At 38.6% G+C, this 15567-nt stretch overlaps 1 protein-coding gene across 1 annotated transcript in view; it reads right to left on the bottom strand.

The window, feature by feature from the left end:
* The window catches only part of LOC131232458 (tryptophan synthase alpha chain-like), a 39945-nt gene that overhangs the window by 2959 nt on the left and 21419 nt on the right, over positions 1 to 15567 (bottom strand). Inside the window, exons 6-7 of the mRNA XM_058228694.1 lie at positions 8321 to 8398; positions 1920 to 1997 (exon numbers count right to left, since the gene is read on the bottom strand). Of these exons, the coding sequence (XP_058084677.1) occupies positions 1920 to 1997; positions 8321 to 8398 (156 nt within the window). The remainder of the gene's footprint in view (positions 1 to 1919; positions 1998 to 8320; positions 8399 to 15567) is intronic.

The raw sequence follows: 15567 nt of genomic DNA, 5'->3' as shown, positions 1-15567 counted from the left end.
GTTCTTCTTTTGGTTTTTGTATTTGTTTATTTCAGCTTCGGCCTTTCTGATTAATTATTTTTTTCTCCAATGTTCAAAAAGAAAAAACTGAAATGAGGATGTTGAGATGGAAGAATGGCAAGACGAGGAAGGATAGAATTAGACATGAACGCATTCAAGGGAACTTAGTAGCACCAATAGGTAATAAGAACAAGGAAAGAGACTTAAATTTACGACAGAGACCAAGAACCAGTAGTTAGGAGTTGGTACAAGTTGAAGGCTCTAAAAGGGTAAGAAGAAAGCTCAAAAAGACGTGGATGGAGGTTGTAAGGAAACACTTGATGACCTATCGTCCAACCAAAGGCATATGGCCCTTGATAGAATGGAATGGCGGAACATGATTCATGTACCCGACCCCAATTAATTGGGATAAGGCTTAGACGATGACAATGATGATGATGGTGTGTGGTATCGCCATATTCCAACTTGGAGTTGTTATAAACAACTTTATTGAAAATCAAAACTTCTTTACTCATCACAGATTCTAAAATAAACCTCATAAAACTCGGAAAAATGCAGTGCCTTCTACCTCAAAGAATAACCTCTTTTATAGACCCTAAAAGACCCTAAAATCCTTATGAATCTTTAATTACAGTTTTCCAACTATTAGATTTATTTGATACTAGATACCAGCATTAACTCTATCTACAAAGATGTGGCATAATGTGATGGGCTAAAACTGTAGAAATAAATCTAGAAAATCATCCCCAAAATCTTCAGAGAGTCTTCAAAATCCTGCACCTACAATTATCAAAATCAACAACTGTAATCTTCCAAGAATGTAAAGGTAGTCTCTGAAATTCAGCCCCCAAAACTGGCATTAAACGTCACATGTTGGCCCTTGGGCCTGCATCACTAAACATCATCATCATCCTCATCAATATGATAGAGTTTTGAGGTCTACAGTAGTTTGCAAATCATATGCAAGGACATTGGGGCAATCCAATCCCAATGCTGTTAGAGCATTATATTTTATAGTGCTCCTAGTTGCATTGGGAAACTTGGACAATCCAATCCATTGATCAAGATTATCAGTTAGGTCCAGCGCATATTTCATGGTTACCATGCAAACATCACACCGTTTTGACAAATATTAACCATTTGATCAATGGTATTTAATATTGATGGTCAAGATTGTTTACACAAAAATGTCCAATCAACAATTTTGATATCTATTCTTTACAGCCCATCATGGCCTGCTTACGATTCAAAAGAATTCACTTTTTTTAGGCATTTGCAAGTTGTAACAATTAAATCCATGACTTGGGGGAAAAAAATGGCTGTAGAAAATAAGGCCAAATCGAGGTTGGTCTATGAATTGTGGTCTGGACTTAATGGACAGTTCAGATTGATTGATTGAGCTGTCTAAGGTTTCCAATGCAACTAAGAGCACTATAACACATAGTGCTCTGAAAGCGCTAAAGCATTTCTCATAACATATATACTACAATTTTACAACTACAGGAAAGAGAGAGAGAGAGAGAGAGAGAGAGAGAGAGAGAGAGAGAGAGAGTTATAGTATCACAACTCAAAATTCTTGGATCAGCAGAATTGGACAACTTGATGAGAATTTTGAGAACTACCACTTCTCATCCAATTACTGTATCCATCGTATCCACCGGTACCCAATACGTATCAGAAAATATGCTACAGGTCAGCCGATATTTTGACCATGCTCTGCATCACCCACCGTTGGGCCCCACTTGTCCAAATTAAGGCTCAAAGATACCACATATATCCTAACTCGAAGGTCATGTAATCTTCTTCAAAATATTTGTCCAATATGGTGTATAATCAAGGCCTTTAGGCCAATAGAAACATACGTTATCTTCACAAGTAAATGATATAGAAACTAATTAGATGGATAGAGTAGGACAAACCTCTTTAATTTCCTGGAGAAGAGACTGAACTTTTCCACTTACGGATGCACGGGCACCAGTAACTCCAGTTGAGCTCACCTATTCAAGCAAATATGTAATCATTATTATAAAGGCAAAACAAATACTCCTGGGCAGCAGATGCAAAAGCAATTGAAGATAGCGAATGAAGGATAAGATAGCACCATCAAAATCATCCAAATATAGAAGAGAAGCTTGAAGGATATTCAGGTGATGAGGATTGATAGTCTGCTTCTTGGCAAATGTCAGACCCAGGTTTTGAATCACAATGAAAATGCCCTGGCCTCGCAATCTAATATTTCAATCCATGGTTCAAATGAAAGTTAGGAAGAGAAATGCAGCAACATTCTGCATTCAGCTGAAAAATGCCAAAGATTACATGGCTAGAACCTTCAAATCTCAGATATCTCTTGGCATTCCATCCGTGGCGTGCCACACCAAATCAACGGTTTGGGCCAAGGATGCATGTCCTCAACTTGAGGATTGCATAACTCTGCTATTTACAATATGCAAGAGATGCTATTATGGTGCTTGCATCATGGATGTTTTATGCAGCTCCCTCCTCATGGTACACATGGCAAATTTGCTGTATCGGGACTGCTGACCTGGTGAGCCACCACATGGATAGGTAGCAAGCTCAAAACAGAGTAACATCCACATTCAACTGGCAAAACTCTTAAGTAGGCGGTGAGAGTTCTTCAGTCACTGGAATTTTGGCGCCCCATCCTTGTGGCGACCCACCATATGTACCATTTTGATTGAGAAATATGGCTTCCACCACCAATTGTTCCATGTGCAAGTTGCATTAGAAATATAAAGAAAGAAACAGAAAAGTATTTGCCATAACATGGATGAGATAGAAGAAAAGACGAGGAGAAGAAGGGATTTTTGCACAAACCACACAATTCAAAGAGGTTGATTTTGTAGGGTTATCTCCATTAGTAAGAGAATATTTTCCCCATAAAATCATACCTATTTTTTAATTCCAGTCCATAATAGACATATGGCATCTACAAAGACAGACAGAAGAAAATTTCTATATTTAAGTTCAGAAAAGTCTCAATTACTACACATATGGACCTAAATATATTTCTTCCTCTCTTTCTCGTATGTTTTTCTCTTTCTTATTTGATGTATCTTAAAGATCCCTCAAGAGTCATGGCACAAATCTCCAAAAAGAGAGAGAGAGAGAGAGAGAGAGTAGTAATAACATAACATCTCATTAGAGATCCCTCAGTCACTAATCTACTAAAATGGAAAACTACTAATGACTAATGGCACATAAGACTCCTTATAAACTATTGCTAAGACAACCAAGGAGACCTAACTTTGGACTCCTACAAAATCCCCCAATATCTTAACTGAAGAAACGCTAAAAAGAACCAAACTACAACCGCACATGGGATGCATTTCTCCTTTAAAATCTCTAAACACAACTCCACATGTAGGGCCCACCAAGCGGGTTGTTCGACCCGCAGATTGGGTTCTCGAGGTCCACATCTCCATCACACAATTCCTGTAATCGCTTCCACTTGCATCATTAAAACTCTAAAACAATCAACCATTTTTAATTGAGCAGTTTGTACAAAAATCTGTTTGTCTCACTTCTTTTTTCATATTTTGCCATTTCTACATCAAATTGAATTATTGAGCAAATCCAGCAATGGGCTCGTTTGAGATCCACAGCGAACCATGACAGGAATGTCCTGGAGGAAGTGGTTAGAGACAAGATTTATAGGAGCTATTCAGGAGGATCTTGAATAGACTGGATTAGGAGAGCCACCTTGTACAAGGAAAGGTAGCATGCCACGGAATCTCATGGTTCCAATTGCGATTCGTTCGATCATCCCTATGATAAGAGAGGCAACTGATTTGGTAAATTGTGGCTACAGCTATGGTACAAAAGTGCTTGATTAGGTGGCTCATTTAGAGAGGAAAAAAAATTTATGGAAGGAGATTATGGACAAGAAGAAGATTAAGCTCATCACAACCCAATTACAAGGTCAAGTGCTTTTGTGGTCAACCCAACTCCAGAAGATCTGCAAGTGCATCGTGAAAAAATTGGGAGGGTTGGAAGAAAATGAAAGAGGTGGTGTGACCAAAAGTTTTTGCCCTCGAATTACGAACAAGAGCTCTATAAGAAGTTCCATCACTTTGCCAAAAAGATATGACTGCCAAAACTTAAATGTAGCTTGGCTGCTTCTGCAGCCTCATGATCCGGAATGACCTCAGTGAATCTGCGGATCAATTGATAACAAGGTACCTTAGTGGGTTGAATTACAAGATCCAACATAAGATTTTGATGACGAGGGTTTATTCTGTGGATGAGGCTTGACAACTTGCACGGAAAGCCAAAGAACACAAAAAGAATGATGCAAGTGGCAGAAAATAGGGATGAGTGTCTTTTACATCTAGACCCACCAAACCTTAGATAAAGGGGTGGAGAAAGGGGAAAGGGAAGTGAATCAAAAGCCACATTCTGGTGTAATAGGGATCAATGAGGTGCTACAAATGTTTTGAATTTGGTCATCACTACTTTTGAGTGTCCTAAAAGGACATTAAAGAAACAATGTTCAATTGGCAGGGAATAAAAAAGATGATGAATGCAATAGAGGAAAGTCAAATGGAAGTAGTGATAGAGGGACGGTTATGGAGGAATCCATCCATATATGAAGAAGGAATACCAAATCTCGATGTACAATACATATTGTTGTCTCCAAAATCTTCAAAGGAAGAGGATTGGAGAATTATCAATCCCTTCATGACAAGTTGTAGGGCAAAAGGGAGAGTGCAAGTTGGTGATCAACAAAGGCAGTTGTGGGAATTGAGATGGTGGTGGAAATTGAAGATAAATTTTGAGAGGCTTGTTAACCTCACCAAGTATGCACGGCCTCAAATTTTGGAATGAAATCAAGGTAACACACTATTGCTTGATGCCTTTTTCATCAATGACAAGAGTTTTGGTGTGGTGCAGTGCAAATAGATGTATGTGAGCTACTACTTGGAAGGTAAGACCATTACCATTCAAAATCTTATGATGTGTGGAGAAGAAAATGCTTACCCACTTAAGAGCAATGGAAAGAAATTCATGTTACATCCCAAGCCAATCTACAACATGAATCAGATATCAGAGCTAGCCATGAAGTGAGACAAAGATAAACCGTTGAGATCAATTGCTACTATTCCCCCAAGAAGAGCAAGAATTCGGTTGGGTCGATTTCCTTCCAACTGGTGGGTATGTTGTAGTTGTGTTTCGAGATTTTTAAGGAGATATGGATCTATATGTGGTTGTAGTTGGTTCTTTGGAATCTTTCTTTAGTAAAGATTTCAAGGGATATTGCTAGGAGTCCGAAGTTAAAAGGCCTCCTTGGTTCTCTTTAGTAATAGATTTCACTAAGGCATTTAATAATGGTTGATTACAACCTATATATATATATATATATATATATCCCCGTAACAACCATTACAGGGCCATAACGGCAGTCGCAAGCCATTCTTTCCGCAACGGCCATTACAAGCCCCATAATGCGTGACAGTTCCATTACGTAACCATTTTTTAATACCTTGGATTTCGGTTATAGAGATCCTTATGTGTCATTAAGCCATTAGTAATTTTTCATTTTAGGAGATTTCTATCTTGAGGGATCTTCAATGAAAAATTTATTTTCTTATTTTGGGAGATTAGTGTCTTCAGGGATTTCCAATAAGATATACTAAATAAGAAAGAAATAAACATAAGAGAAAAAAAGGATGGGAGAAATTTAGATCCATATGTCGTATTTGGGATTTTTATTTCTTAACTCGGAATATAAAGCTTTTACGCAAGTATTTGTAGATGACATATGACTATAATAAATTTTGGAGGGGGGGAGGAATTGAGTTCAAGGAGAAATATTGAAATGCATGGTTTGTGCAAAAACCCATCATTCTGTTCTTTCCTTCTATCGCATCCATCCTATTAGGGCTGTCAACAAGCCAGGCTTGGGGATGGCTTCGGCTGTTTGAACTGTTCAGGCCGGGTCTTACAGGCTAGGCCTATTCAAAATATTGGTTTTGCCTAGTCTGAGCCCGGCCCATTGACAGCCCCCTGCATCCTATGTCAGCATTTCTCTAATATGTGAAGTTATTATCTTATCATGCCCAAGCATGTAAAGTAGAAGAGAAATTTGTCAGCATCCAATTACATGTGGATTTTGAAAGCACACAGCTTCATTATCATTCAGATAAATTCAGTTCATTTAAGCGAGTTCCTATTTGATGTCTTCAACTATAGTAAAGACTGCCCTGGCGTTACAAGTAGCCATGGGCCAGATCAAAATCAGCCCGACCTGACGGATTATTAATCAAGCCTAATTTCATACCTGGAAACAGCCTGTTTAGTAAACCGGCATGTTCTCAGGGCCAGGCCTTCATAGAAAATTTTGTAAAACCCTGGGCTTGGGTCGGAGCTGTTTATTATTTAGGCTGCTTCAAAATCAGGCCCATACCTAACCCGCAGGCCTCTATTACAAGCACAAGTCTAACCCATATCAAGCCCAAACCCCAAACCCCAAACCCGATGGCCAGTCTGGCCCATTGCCAACCCTACTTGGCAACTACATTGTGTGTGCGTGTTTAATTCTCCCAAGGAATTAAAAGTGCTTTGATTATCTGCACAAGGACTCACTGGGCACACCTTGCCGTCTATTTCTTAGGGGTGCATTCAGATGTACTATCCAATAGAATTGCAATTATTGTTCTAATAAAGTGGACATGACCAAATTGTACTTACTTTCCCTAGCATTTGTACTTACCTTCCCTAGCATTGATACTGAAGATTGGGTGGCTCCTTTTTTTTTTCAATTTTTTGAATGGTAACTAAGTTTTATCAAAGAAAATAGAACTACATTTAACAAGACTGAAGAGCATATGCCAAGTGACCCTTTTGCTTATGTATTCAACAACAGTAACAGTGGCTGTAACGACCACCGTCACTACCATTACAATACGGGCCGTCATACAGCCAAATTGAAAAAAGAAGAAGAAGAAGAGAGCAAAGGGCTGTTACAGGGCTGTAACGGACTGTTATGGGTCCGTAACACGTAACAGTACCCACCATTACTATTAAGTAATGACAGCTGCATAACTGTTTTTGGATACCATGCTTGCCACTCCTTTTTTGCAAGGGAATTGGCTATTTCGTTTGCCCCATCAGAACATTGGAAGATAGTCTTATTAGCCAAAATGGACCTAATTTGGGATACACACAAAGCAAAACTCCAAGGTCCCATGTCACTGGAATCCAGACTTGATGGCATTGCAAAGATTGCTTCCCATGACAAGATTTTCTTGAAAAGAGGCATTGAATATGTGTAACCCTTCTGGTGCACCAAATTGCCATTACATTATTTTCAGGCTGGGCTTGAAGAGAAAGAAACATCATTTTAATTTGCTCATTTCTGCTTCTTTTTACTAGCCGTCCACAACTTAATTCACTTGTGCATCCAAACAAAGACTTAAGATTCTGGCAATTAGTCCTAATATATAGCTATGCTAGATGGCAATCATAAGCCATCAAATGGTTGTCAAAGTACTAACGGGTTCGAGATGCACCTCTAGAGTGTCAATGGCATGGACTTGCAAGTACATGGCCAACCATGCAATTGATATGATTGTTTTGCTTGAACAGGAAGCAACTTCATGAAAATGGACGGACATGAAATGACTCTCAATGAGATAGACGACCAATGCACAATAGCCTAACTAGAAAAAGGGTGTACGTACACCTTGATCAAGGATATCCATAGTATGCTTAGGCACTTTATTTGCACATGGGGGGCATAGTGGTCCATACAGACGATTGATCTGATTGATGCACACCATAGATGGACCATGCCCCAAAAAAAAATTCCCATGCTGAAATATCTTGCCCGGTCAATCTGAAACTTTCCAGTTAAATGTGGACTTCTGATCTATCCTTTTCTACAATGTCTTTACTGACAACTAATGGAAGAGTTAGGCTTGTCTTGTCGTGGATATTTATTGGCCATGGTCCATCCACTGCACAGGCCGTACAATCAACAGTATGGATTACAAAACCATGAGTCCGGCTTGTACAAAACCTGAGGATAGTATGCATACCCACAGGTCAAAAGCAGAAGCACCGATATTATGCTATGTAAATGGAAATGTTGCGCGAAAGGTAAAGATCTTGGTATGAACTCCATGAAAAGTTTTCAGCATGAAAATCAATCAATTATTGCCCAACTGAGGTTAATCTCGGAACTGCAGTTACCATAGGGCAATCCAAACCCCACAAATTCATCCAAGAGACCACTGAAACCTACAGCTCAACCAAGGAAGGGAGAGTGTGACAGCTTAACTGACCGAGAAAAGGAACTTACAAGGTATACGAATCCTTCGGAAGCTTCAACAATGGCTTTCATTCGATGCGTTGGAGTAGTGGGTGTTGTGAGCAGAACCTTCATTGACGCAGAAAAATAATTTTAATAGTTGTATCATAATATAAATCAATGTAGAAAATTAAAAAAGGAAGAATAAATAAAACAAAATCACCTGCATGTAATTCAACTTCATTAGTGGAAAGTTTAACTATCTCACAAGATTTTAATCCACTTATATTAAGGGCCTGTTTGTTTCACCAATTATCACAGTAACGTAAAAGAAATGTGCAATAATTACAAATTACTTTACATCGTCTCCTGACAACACCTATATTTGATTGTCGATTCCTGTGTTTGGTTTATCGGCTGTAAAATCGTAACAGTGGCATTTTTACATATATATCAAATCATCACTAACACACAACGAAGTCAATGTTTGGATTCGAGATTTTCATGGTAATGCCTTGAAAAAGTGCAAAGATACAAATTCCTTTACCCGTCTCCTGACTGACAATTCCCGTGTTTGGAGTGGGCCATTTTGTGTAGATGACCTGGCCCAAAGATTAAGATGGTCCACATACCAGGTGGGCCACACATGTATGCCAAATATGGACCTTGGCAATTACCATTAAACCATCTACTGCTTTCATAGGCATGTGGCCCATCCGATGAGCTGACCCGCAAAATTTTTGGGTCGGGCTATCTACAAGGTGGGGCCCACTTTATCCATATCCCGAACAGTGTTCGAAATATCGGTATCGCACAATGTATCGCACCCTTGGGATATAGATACGTATCAGTTATCGCACGGGATATATCGTTTGTATCGCATAGTTTATTGCACTTTTTGGGAAACATGGGGAAACATTAGCAAAATGGTTGAATTTTTTTATGAAACTTTGGGGATTATTTAAAAAGACCTTAATGCACACTTTTAAATCATAAAATATCAAAAAAGAAGTGCACATAATAAATTTCCTTTGTATAAGGTACTAAGTTATGTGTTATCTGATTAAACTAAGGTAAATATATTTAAATATGATGCATACCATTTATAAATGTATAAAGATATTTATGAAAATGAGTCACATCCAAACATCAATTGGAATTCATTTTAACATGTCATTTTAGGGCATGGGCTGAAAAATAAGGCAGATCTAAATCTGAGGTGGACCACAACACAAAAAATAGTGTTCATTGAATGATCACCATTAAACTATTTTGGGGCTATAAATTTTTTGGATAAAGCTAATATTTATGTTTTCCCATCCAGGTTTGTCAAACCTCATGGATAGATTGGATGGCAAATAAACATTACGATGGGCCCTAAAAAGCTTCAATGGTGGACATCATTGCCACCACATTTTCTTGTAGTATGGTACACTTAATCTTTCATCTGTCTCCTTTTTGGGCTCATGCCTTAAAATTACTTATGAAAATGAATGGAGGGTGTGGATTGGCTGGTGTACCATACGAGGTATGGGCATGTGTCGTGCCAAGATGGGATGCGGATTTCCTACTAAATCCTTTCGCAGGAGTGGGGCACACCGTGATGTTTGTGAGAAATCTACTCCATCCATCAGTTTTGTGAGATTATTTTAAGACTTGAGGCAAAAATTGAGCAGGATCCAAGACTCAAGTGGGCCGCACTAAAGAAAAAGGTGGGTAGGGAAATTCCTACCGTTGAAACCTTCCTGGGTCGAGAGTGATGTTTACATTCCATCCATACCGTTCATTACATCATCACTACTGGGATGAATTGAATACCCAAATATTAGACTGATTCAAAACCTGTGGCCCCACGAATATTTCAACTGTGGACCTTCAATCCTCACGTTTTCGGCCTACTTGAGTCTTGGATCCGGCTCATTTTTGGCTCTATGTCTTAAAATGTGTTCAAAAAATGGATGGACGGAGTGGATTTCTCACAAACATCACGGTGGACCCTACCTAAGTTTTCAGCACATGAACTTCATGCGAAGCCCAGACGTCCACGAAATCAGATTGCGTGCTGAGTCACTCTGTGCTTTTATCGTACTGAGTAAACTCAGTTGGACCCACTGTGAATGTATGTGGTTTATCTACACCGTCCATCCACTTTTACTGCTAATTTTAGGGGTTTATACCAAAATTGAAGTAAATCCAAAGCTCAAGTGGACCATTACACAGGAAACAGTGTGGAATAATGATTTCCACCGTTGAAACCTTCCTAGGGTCCAAAGTAATTTTTATTTGTCATCTAACCTGTTCATAAGATGACAAAGACATGGATGAAGAGAAAACACAAACATCAGCTTGATCCAAAACTTCTTTGGCCTCCAAAAAATTTTCAATGGTAGAGGTTCAATCAAAATGTTTCCTGTGGTGTGGTCCAGTTGAGATTTTAATTTGCTTCATTTTTGGGATCAAGCCATAAAATTATCTTTTAACATGGATTAGTGGAGTGGATAAAATAAAAAAATAACAGTGGACCCCACACAGTTACTCAGTGCGCTAGGGGTACTGAGTTACTCAGTACGCAATCTGCTTTCATAGTACACGTTGCACAAACAGTTCAAAGGAGATCAGAGTTACATGGCCCCACTAATAATGTATTTATTATATCCACACCGTTCATCCATTTGGAGAGATCATTTTAAATCACGAACCCAAAAATGAGTGACATCCAAACCTCAATTGGACCACACCACAAATAGCAGTGAGGACAATGATTCTCACCGTTATAACATTCGTAGGGTCCACCATAACGTTTGTTTTCCATCCAATCTGTTCATGAGGTCACAAAGACCTTGATGAATAGGAAAAACAAATATCATACGATCCAAAACTTTTGCGACCCCAAAAGGGTTTCAATGGTGGACGTTCAATATCCCGCTGCTTTTTTCCAGTGTAGTCCACTTGATCTTTGGATCTGTCTTATTTTTCGGATAAAGCCTTACGAGGAGCTCGCCAAATGGACGAACGGTTTGGATATAATATATACCTCATGATGGGACCCACATAACTTGGTTACGTCAACACATCGATGACGTGCGCTGCACCAGCCCATCTGCCTCTTCTGCATAAGGGCTCGGGGCCCTTTTTTTCGAAGCAGAGAGGGTTCCGGCGTCCGGAACCCTAAAATCTCTCCCAAATGCCGATTATTTCAACGATTTCGGCGAATTTTGCAGCCAAATCTCTCCAAATCAGAGGCTTCGATTCAAATGACCCATCAAACACAGCTTCCGATAAGGCGATCTTCTTTACAGGTACCGAAATCTACCGTTGAAAGTTTTTCTTCTTCTTTTTTCATTTTTTTGGGATAATGATGCTCTCCCAGGTGCGATATCGACGATAATATCGGCCGAAGTTTTGGATTTTCGGTATCTTCCGGAGGTTATCGGAGGAGTTTCGTCTCGCTAGGGCCCGATACTAATAATATCAGCCGATATATCGGCCGTTAGTATCGATATTTTGAACACTGATCCCGAATGCCACACACACAAGAAGTTGCGTGCGGGCTCATATTAAGGGCAACAATGAGACAAGAATTATAGTGGTATTGCTAGTTAAACAATGAGACAACATATAACACATCAAAACTACCTTTGATCAAAATTCCATTCAACCTAATACTTAAAGCCAATCATGAAAGTGCACATGCTTAGCTTGCTCAACAATAGTGATGACCTCAAGTTGCAGTTCGGCAAACCTATTAGTTAATATTCAAAGGAAAACACATCCAACCTAATATCACTTTCAGTTGCACTCATTGCAAAAATGTTACAAAATATCACCCTGAATTCTACGTAAAGGCCCATTTTCTTGTCGCCATTCACACATGTAATTAATGAAAACCATGGCTTTCACGAAAACTAAACGAATCCTCATGTGATGATCTCCAAACGGATGAAAGAGAAGATTGAGTTTGGTACTTACCATCATGCATCTTGGACAAGAAATCAATGGTCCATATTGATCCATGATTCAGCCAGATATAAGGTGGAAGATTAAGGCTAGAAGAGCCAGCCCGAGAACACCTGCAATCTGTAGATGGGCTTTTACAATCGAACTGATTGCCTCTATTGTAAGTGTATATTCTCTAAATACTAAAATGTGCACACATTCTCTGTCTTCCATGTATATGTGCATGTATACTTATCCATAGGTTTCCCTTTTGGATCCAACCGTGTGATCAGTCTCTTTCCATATGATATGTGCACAACGGCGTTTTCTTTAATTTGGTTAGCTAACCACCCTTACAAATTTGCCACATAAAACACCTTTTGTATTCTAGAACACTTGCAAGTGCACTCACATACTCACACAAGTTTACAAGCACATACACAGGAGGGCCCATGTTTCCCAATAGGGGGGTGTATTGGGTGGTAACATTGATCCAAATATTGGAGATACTATCAATAGTCGCCAATATTATCTATATCGCCAAGTCAGTGAAACCGAAACTGCTAGCAGCTTAAATCTTTTCTTATATCGCCTGCGATATTATTGATATCAACGATCTTTTGAGAAGAATCCCTTATAGTATCGGCATTACCATCAATAATATCCCTGATACCAGTGATAATATCATCGATACTGGAGAAACATCCGTAAATAGGTGAAAATTGTTTTTTTTAAATGAAAAAAAAAAAAAAAATCCTCTGTTTTTTGTGATTTTTTTTAGAGATCTATTCCTTATGTGATTATGATCACTCTTGATTTTTATTGAATCAAAGTTTGGATTTCGGGAGAAACATTGACTTGAAAAAAAGACGGGCCGAAACTCAAAGATGACAAAAAATCCATGGAAACGTTCTTTTTTCAAATGTTTGCATGGATTCCAATGGAGATCCATGTCCCTGCATGATTCTCATGCACATAGATTTGTGGCGAAAAAATTAAGTAAAAAATGGGGGAAACTGTTGAAATCCTAATTTTTCCATTTTTATATTTCAAAATATGCATTTTTTCAATGTTAATTAATGTAGATGTTTATATATTAATGAGTGTTGGCTGATCTATTGATTAGCTATAAATTTTATATATTTATTTATACTAATTTTTTCGACACACATGGTTAGGCCTCAATAAAATGGAAACTTATTATGTAAGTTGGTTTTTATAATATTTTGATTCCTATATGTATAAACATGTCTTTTAACATCTCCTAAAGTTTCACTGAAAAATTCCACTTTTTTCTCAATGTTTCCCTCAAACAACGATATTTTTCCAAGTATCGGCGAGATACCGATACATGTTTATGCATCCCTCATCATCAATACATGTAATAATCGATACATATAATAATACTGAAACTCTGAATACTAGATCTCTGCATTGGTTCTAACCAAAATCTCCGCTCAATTTACAATCCCACCAGCTTGAGGAAGGCTAATTTAATTTCTCCACTCTCATCTTTGAGCACACCCTGGTGGCCCATGACTACTTAAGGAGCTACTATCAATACTAAGCTTCCACCACCCCAGCAATGTGGTCCAAGAGCCAGATCTTAAGGGAGGCTCAGGCTACCAAGAATATTCAATAACTCCCTTCAAATTGCAAGATCTCAGATTTGAGTCCAGCTTACCTAACCAAAAAAGAAAAAACTATTATATGGTAATGATTCTACATCCTCTTACTATTAGGGATTCTGTCGCCCTCGATAACCCCATCTTGGAGCTCTCTTATTGTGTCTTAAGCACTCATTGCATTCGTCCCTTAGTCAATAAAATAAAAAATAAAAAAACACTTAGTATAAATGGAAAAAATATTATAGTAAACAATTAACCTGTTGTATGCATTTTTACCTATTTCCCCTATTTTATTATTCTCTATTTTATGATTAGAAACTAGAAAGTGAAAACTGAAAGTGGCAGATTGTTATGGAGATTTCCTCATCGCTCGATTAGACCAAGAAAGAGAATGAACACCATATGAACACAAGAACTTATATGTTTTTTTTCATTTGCATTATATGGTCAGATCAGGCAGGATTGAAACTGGTAAATCAGTGGGACTGGAGCCAGGGTCTCCCCTCTAAAAGGGGGTTCCACTACCAGTTAAAGGAACAAGCTAGAAGGAAGGGGTATCACATCATTCGCTGCCGATACAGCACTATTTCAGGCCGACACGAGCCGATAGGGCATATTGTTCATGGGTGATGTCAGTACACATCCGGCAATACATATTGGTTCAGACAATACTTTAAACCTTGGCTGGATGCAAGACATTTTCATATTTTTCTGCCAATAATTTCAGCATCTTACTGTTACTAGGTAACTGATGTATATCACAGATAGCCTTTCAAACTAGGTGTTCCCTTCAATGTATCCTAAGCCTTCAGTGGCAATGTGGCAGTATGTTTTTAGTAACAGATATTTTGAACACAGCCTTCCATACCATTCTCTATGTAGCTGTTTTGAATTTCTGCTATTAGTTCTTTCCAAACACCCATGCTTCGACCCACCCAAACACATTATATCATCTTACATGATATTACTTACATTGCATTATCATATTATACAGGGTAAGTATCACAACTGCCTAACTCAGTAGGTAGATTAGAAGACAGTAGTAGGCTAATGCCTATCATATAATCATTAGGTTGATGGATCGAATCTCGCAAGCCAGAAGTTTACTCTTAATTTCATGGGTGGTGAGGAGGAAAGGGATCCCATAGATGTATCAAAATTATTAAAGATGTATGAGGGCATTGTTACAAGAGGGAGAGCAGTTTGTGGTGAGATGGATGAGTTCCCTTCAAAGCTCTGCATTAAGCCCTTGTCTTTTCACATTTGAATGTAACGTAACTGCTATCTGGAGCTAGACGCTCAATATGAATGCTAATGAAGTTATGATTTGGTTATTTCCCTCAGTATTGACTTTTTGCTATGCCCTTTTGCAAAGAGGTTATGGGATCAATTCTTTCTTTGTTTTGGAGTCGATTCGGTTGAACCAGCTTCCATCGACAGCTTCTTCCTCATGTGGCAAGGGGGAGGGGGCAAAGAAGACAGGAAAAAAAAAAAAGGCGTCTATGCTTATTGGCAGGCATATGGACCATATAGCAGGAAAGAAACAATCGTTGCTTCAGAAATGGTGGAAGGCAGTTCCTCTAGGTGGCTAGTAGGGCAAAATCTCCTGTAATTGAATGGGCTCTATCCTTTAAGATCATAGAGTCCTTTCCAGTTTTTTGGGGGGAGCTGCAGTCTCCCAGTCTTTGTACATTTGTAAATTTTGGCTTCGGCCCTTGAGTTATAATATTATCA

The sequence above is a fragment of the Magnolia sinica genome, chromosome 18 (assembly GCF_029962835.1).
Source record: "Magnolia sinica isolate HGM2019 chromosome 18, MsV1, whole genome shotgun sequence".
NCBI lineage: Eukaryota > Viridiplantae > Streptophyta > Magnoliopsida > Magnoliales > Magnoliaceae > Magnolia > Magnolia sinica.
This window is presented reverse-complemented; position numbering and strand designations above follow the sequence as displayed.